Here is a 6895-nt window from a genome sequence, read left to right as displayed (position 1 = left end):
GTTCTGGGGATTTTCTTTCAACCCGTCTAGGCCATAATCCAAGTTTTACTTGGAAAGGGATATGGAGTTCTCGAGCTATTCTCTTAAAGGGTAGTAGGTGGAGAATTGGAGATGGTTGTAGTATTGATGTGTGGAACAACCCTTGGCTTAGGGATGCAAAAAACTTTAAAGTTGAAACTCGTATTATTCATGACTTAGCTCACTTAAAAGTTCATGACCTCTGGATCCACGACTGTAAGGAGTGGGATGTGGAATTACTCGGGGAGATATTTTCACCTAGGGATGCTCAAGCCATTGCTAGTATTCCTTTGAGCTCGAAGTCTCCACCTAATTCGCTCATTTGGCATTAGGACAATCATGGAAACTACACAGTGAAATCAGGGTATCGTATAGCGAGATGGCTTTCCTTGCATGGTAATTTGCCTTCACGACCTGTAGCATGGAATATGCTATGGGATTTAGCTATCCCACCAAAGATAAAATTATTTCTATGGCATGCTTGCAAAGGATGTTTACCTACCAGGTCTGCTCTTTGTGCACAAGGTATGCCTGTGACTGATACGTGTGTACTTTGTGGAGGACATGAGGCGGATTTAATGCATCTTTTTCTCTCCTGTCTGTTTGCTCTTTCATGTTGGTCACAAGTTGACTTGATTCCCTCAGTTAATGGTGCCTCTTCTTTTCTTGATTGGTTTTTCATGCTCTTCACTAATGTTGATAAAGAAGTGGTGGGGCTTGTTAGGTCCATCATTTTGGGTATATGGAGGCACAAAAACTCCTTGTTATGGAATAATAGTGTCTCATCTCCTACTCAAACAGTCTTTGCTAGCTTATCGTTCCTAAAAGATTGGTTAGATACAAGATTGGGTTCTGATTAAAAGCTTTCTAATGGAAATGCCAACACTCAGGTCAAATGGATTAAACCTTCCCCGGGAATGTTGAAATGTAATGTGGATGCAACGATTTTCTCATAACATCAAACCATCGGGTTGGGTGTGATTCTACGAAATGAATTCGGCTCTGTTGTTGGTTGCTACTCTAATGTTGTTAATGGTGTGAGTTCTCCTAAGGAGGTTGAAGCTTTGGGGTTACGTGAAGCTACAAGATGGCTATTGGAGCTGCGTGTTTCAAATGTTATAGTAGAATTGGATGCTAAAGGTGTTTATGATGCATTTTACTCTAAAGCTCTTGATAGGTTTGAATTTGGCATGCTTATTCAAAATTGTAGATCTCTATTTCTAGATTAAAGTTTTACTTTTTGTTATGTGAAAAGGCAAGCTAATGCTGCTGCTCATGCTCTTGCAAAAGCAGCAAGCTCTTTTGCTAGTCCAAGTTTTTGGCGGGATGCTCCACCTCTATTAGGAGCTATCTTAGCCTCTGATGTTTCTATTTCTTCTCATTAATAGGATCCATCATTATTTCAAAAAAATAAAAATAAATATATCAAGTGATTTTCCAAAATATTTTGAGTGATATAAAGAATATATTTCTTTCATTTAAATAAATCTATTTAAATTATTAAATAAAAAAAATTATTATTATTACTTTAAAGAAAAGAAAATTGCAGATTTTTTCCGCGAATTAATTCTTAAAATCAAAGGAAAAACTTGAGGAAAATAATGGGAAAGAAAATCAAAGGAAAACGGAGAAAGGAAAATCCAAAAATGGTGAATAGTGAAGTCTCAAAAGCATCGAAATTCTTCAACCTCTCCTCATCGATAAGAGAATCCCCACACAAACCACCCAATCACATCAATCCATCCAAACCCATCTTCACATCCACAAACCCCATTTCCCCATTTCCCCATTTCTCAATCTCCCTCTCCACCCACTTTCACTCCCATTTTCTTTCAATTTCTCTCTCTGAACCACCCCCAATCATCGGCTTCACCAATGGCATCCGCAGCTGCTTCACCCTCTTCACTATCTCTCCTCCACTCCACCTCCGCCACTCGCTCCTCCCCCCGCCTCCCTTCGGCTTCCCTCCGCCTCCCCACCCTCCCTCTCCGCCGTCTGGGCTTCGCCGGCGCCGCTGCTGACTCGCTTCTGACCCTCCATGTGGCGTCCAGAACCAGGTCTTTTAGAGGGAAGGCTTCCAGGGGGGTGGTGTCAATGGCCAAGAAGAGCGTGGGTGACCTCACGGGGGCGGATTTGAAGGGGAAGAAGGTGTTTGTGAGGGTGGATTTGAATGTGCCTCTTGATGACAACCAGAAGATTACTGATGATACCAGGGTTCGAGCTGCCATTCCCACTATCAAGTATTTGATCGACAATGGTGCTAAAGTCATTCTTTCTAGCCATTTGGTAAGTGGAGTTTTTCAGATTTTCATGTTTTTTGTTAGTGTATAGATTGTGAAGGAGCTTAGAGGCTAGCTTTTGGTAAGTGGGTTTCTGAAAGTTCCGTCTTTTCAACATTTGTGGATGGATTGGGGTTGAGCTGAAATTGTCACTTTTTCTAGTCTTTTGGCAAGTGGGTTTTTTGAGAATTTCATCTCCTCATTTCTGGATTGATTATGGCGAAGCCATGTCACTCAGCAAACAACAACTCTCATGCAACAGAAAAAGGGATCAACTACACTGTACCAGAAGAATCTTCCATCTATTAGTCAGTTGTAACTCAAAAACTAGAAACTGTTATACAGTTCAAGAATAGTTACAACTTGTATAAATAGTTAAATGATGTACATAAAGAAGTAAGAAAATACAAGAATAAAATTTCTCTTCTGGGCATTTGACAAGTGGGTTTCTGAGAATTTCATGCTTTCAATTGTGGATGGAGCTAAAATGGTCATTGTATCCAGGCATTTAGCGAGTAGGGTTTTGAGAATTTCATGTTCTCACTATTGATTTTATCTCTTTATGAATTTCTAGGCATTTTGTAAGTGATTTCTTTTTTTTTTTTTTAGAGAACTTCGTGTTTTCTTTATGAATGAACACTGAAGGAGCTAAAAAGGTCCTTTTCTTTACGCATTTGGCAAAGTGGCTCTCGGTGAAGTTAATGTTTTCAATATCATCTTTGTCTCCTTATGAATCTAGGAATTTTTTGAAAATTTCATCTTTTCATTTGTAGATAAATTGTAATGGATCTACCTAAACGAATAGTTTTCGCCCCCTTTTTTTATAATGCTATATTTTTAAATATTAGTTTGTCTTTTTATGAAATCTGGGCATTGGTTAAATAGGTTTTTGGTTCAAATTTGGTATTGATTTGTGGGTTTCTGTTTTGTTTTGTTTTTGTATTTTTTTTTTCTTTTATCTTATCCAAGTTAGTTTCTTAATGTCTTTTATGGCTTAATTGATATGTGTTTTAATTGTTCTTTTGGGTGGTTGATTTTCAGCCTTATTATGTCATTTTTTTTGTGAATTGGGTCTTGGTGAATTAATTATGATCTTTCTGCTTTCACTCTCTAATGCTATGTGGTTTGAACTACCATTTAATCTATTGGATCTTTGCTACTCTTGGTGATTTGGACTTTCCTTCTCTCAATATTCTACTGCATAATGATTCTATATTTAATTAACACCTGCATTATGTGCTATGATAAAGCACATTTTGAAAACTCCCTTTACTGTGCTGTTTGAGCATGAGAGGGCTGGTAAATGTTTGATCACATTCATTCACTTCATATTCTGTATGTGTTTCAGTAATATATAGAATGATGGCAATATGGTGACAATATTTAATACCTCTTCCAATGGTGTTTTGATGTTTTTTAAATATTGTTCTGGTCACAAAGAAAATACTCTTTTCTCTGTTGTATAATTGTTGTTTAATGCCGATGGGATTGAACTATTTGAGCAAAATCCTGTGTTTTTCATACTGAATTTACAGGGAAGACCAAAGGGAGTAACTCCAAAATTCAGCTTGGCGCCTCTTGTGCCAAGGTTATCTGCGCTTCTTGGCATTCAGGTACATCTCTTTGCTTGAAAGAGGGGACAATAAAAACAGTGTGATTGCTAGAATTTTGGATATGGAGACTGAGATGTGGGTATTCCCCCTAAACTCCTATGATGACTGAGCAGATTGTGAAGGCTGATGACTGTATTGGCCCAGAGGTAGAAAAGTTAGTGGCTGCACTTCCTGATGGTGGTGTACTCCTTCTCGAGAATGTGAGGTTTTACAAGGAGGAAGAAAAGAATGAACCCGAATTTGCAAAGAAGCTTGCCTCCATAGCTGATCTCTATGTGAATGATGCATTCGGTACTGCACATAGAGCCCATGCCTCAACTGAGGGGGTCACTAAGTTCTTGAAGCCATCTGTTGCTGGTTTCCTTTTACAGAAGGTGGGATCCCTGGTTCCTGTTCTCTCCCGGAACCGTTGTTTTTGATCATTTTGAGAAAATCTCTCTAAAATTTCAACAAAAACATGCTTAATCTGATTGCATCACCTAAGGTCTGTACCGTGTTTTGAAGCTTCTAATCTACCTCAAAATGCAAAGAGGTGCCAGTGGATGAACCAAACAGTTCATCTATCTGGGTCCACTATCAGTCTGCCACATGATAAACTTGCAAATTATAGAAATACTTCTTATCTGGACTCTGGATGAATTGATCCTTAATTTTCTTGTCAGGATTATTCTGTAACAATTTTTAATTATCATTTACTTTCCCAATTCTAATAATTTAGCCTGACTGATGACTAGCCTAGAGGGGGGATCGACCTATAATCCAAATTTTTATCTATGCATAAACATTCTTCATGAAGATGCTATGCATTTGAGGAGCTGAGTGTGATTTGTCTTGTTCTAGGAACTGGACTATCTCGTTGGGGCAGTTTCAAGCCCAAAGAGGCCATTTGCTGCCATTGTGGGTGGTTCAAAGGTCTCATCCAAGATCGGAGTCATTGAATCTCTCCTCGAAAAGTGTGATATCCTACTTCTAGGTGGAGGAATGATCTTCACATTTTACAAGGCACAGGGTCTCTCAGTGGGTTCATCCCTGGTAGAGGAAGATAAGCTAAGCCTTGCTACATCACTTCTTGAGAAGGCCAAGGCAAAAGGAGTATCTCTCCTGCTACCCACCGATGTTGTGATTGCTGACAAGTTTGCCCCTGATGCAAACAGCAAGGTTTGTTATTTATAGCCCCATAACAATATCTTCATACCTCAAGCAAGCTCACTTTCTTACTTTCTAGCCAAAGAATGTGAACTAAAACCAAATAGAGTATTATTTTTTTGTGTTTGTGCGGATTTTTGAGAAAGAAACTTCTCTTTGTTGCAGATTGTGCCAGCATCAGCCATTCCTGATGGATGGATGGGATTGGATATTGGACCTGATTCTATTAAGATATTCAATGAAGCTTTGGAGACCACCAAAACAGTTATCTGGAACGGACCGATGGGAGTGTTTGAGTTTGATAAGTTTGCAGAAGGAACAGTGGTATGCAAGAATTGTTTGCTTTATTTTATTTTATTATCTTGTCTTATTGCTTGCCTGTAGCTCAGTTCTGGGCTTTCATGAATATGTGCATGTATTATATCTGTCTTCCCTGAATATGTCATGTGATGCAGTAGATGTTTCATATGTGAAGATGGCAACCAAATCCTCCTCTCTACCAAAACATACCCCCAATTCAGATCTTTCCCAGTGAACTATACGCCGGATAATCTCCCCTAATAAAGACTGTTAGGGGAGAATCACCTGGATAATCCCTATATTACATTGTTAAGTGTCCTAATTATGCGCCAAACCCATGCTAATAAAGTACATTACAGGAGAATTACCTGGATGATCCCTCTATTGCATTTTTCAGTTTAGAAATGAACACAATGTATAGTGGGACCCCATATTCGCTGTGGGCAAAAACTTGAATTTTGATACCATGTTGGACAAGAAATTTTCTTAAAAGCTTAAACTATTAGGATTTGGGTCCATGACATTTATCATGCTCTTACAAAAAGTATGAATGAACTTCAAGAAAAGGTGTGGTAAATCTGACCTATCCTTTGATTCCAAGTAAGGATTTATTAGTTGTACATGGAAAATGGATGTACAGATGAGCTTTAAGAAAGGTTCTATACTGCTTGTTTGATCAATACGCCAATTGCAATCTCTGCATATGTTTTATGTCATGAAAAGATGTGACTCTTGGTTGCAACTCTGCTTGCAGGCCGTTGCAAAGAAGCTAGCGGAGCTGAGTAAGAAGGATGTGACAACAATCATTGGAGGTGGAGATTCTGTTGCAGCTGTGGAGAAAGTAGGAGTCGCTGATGTGATGAGCCACATATCAACGGGTGGAGGTGCCAGTTTGGAGTTGTTGGAAGGGAAAGAACTCCCTGGTGTTGTTGCCCTTGATGAAGCTACTCCAGTTCCAGTGTAAGACCAATTGATCTGATTTTTTTCCCCATCTCCCATCTTGATGCCCAATATTCGGGTTTGTAAACGAGAAATAAAAATGTTTTAGGAAGATATGAGTTAATGTTGTAGATTTTCACCATTGTCTTGAATATAAGTTCAAAATTCAAGCTTTGCATTCTCCAGTTCTTGCTGAAATTACCTGGAAAAAGTTGTAAGGAACTTGTAAGGGATAAGAAGAACCCTCCAAACTTTTCCAGAAATCGATTTTCTTTTTCCCTCCCCTCCAGACTGTTCTGTGTACTGTTGTTTTACTGAATTCTTGATAATTTTTCCTAATGCCGATTATTTTGTCAAATATGGACTGCTGATCATCCTCATGATTTCAGTATAATGTAAGGCCAATTGTCATAGACTCTACGAGGGAAAACTATGGAAAAGATGATTTAGTTTGTATGATTCCCATTTTTCTTCTTGAATCAGCAGTTATGGAAATTGATCAGCTAAGTATTTGGAAAATGAAGAAAATTTCACATTGGATAGGGAAGAAAGTTTTTGGTGCTATATATGTAGAGACTTCTTTTAACCTCATAGACATGT

At 38.5% G+C, this 6895-nt stretch overlaps 1 protein-coding gene across 1 annotated transcript; it reads left to right on the top strand.

The window, feature by feature from the left end:
- Positions 1–1758: 1758 nt before the first annotated feature.
- On the top strand, positions 1759–6584 carry LOC117909066 (phosphoglycerate kinase, chloroplastic). Its single transcript, XM_034822969.1, has 6 exons — positions 1759–2304; positions 3833–3910; positions 4024–4284; positions 4751–5068; positions 5222–5380; positions 6111–6584. The coding sequence occupies exons 1-6, from the start codon at positions 1894–1896 to the stop codon at positions 6318–6320; spliced, it is 1437 nt and encodes a 478-aa protein (XP_034678860.1). The 5' UTR covers positions 1759–1893; the 3' UTR covers positions 6321–6584.
- Positions 6585–6895: the final 311 nt, after the last annotated feature.

Source organism: Vitis riparia, chromosome 19 (assembly GCF_004353265.1).
Source record: "Vitis riparia cultivar Riparia Gloire de Montpellier isolate 1030 chromosome 19, EGFV_Vit.rip_1.0, whole genome shotgun sequence".
In the NCBI taxonomy this organism is placed as follows: domain Eukaryota; kingdom Viridiplantae; phylum Streptophyta; class Magnoliopsida; order Vitales; family Vitaceae; genus Vitis; species Vitis riparia.
The sequence above is the reverse complement of the archived record's forward strand: the minus strand, read 5'-3'. Positions and strand labels throughout refer to the sequence as shown.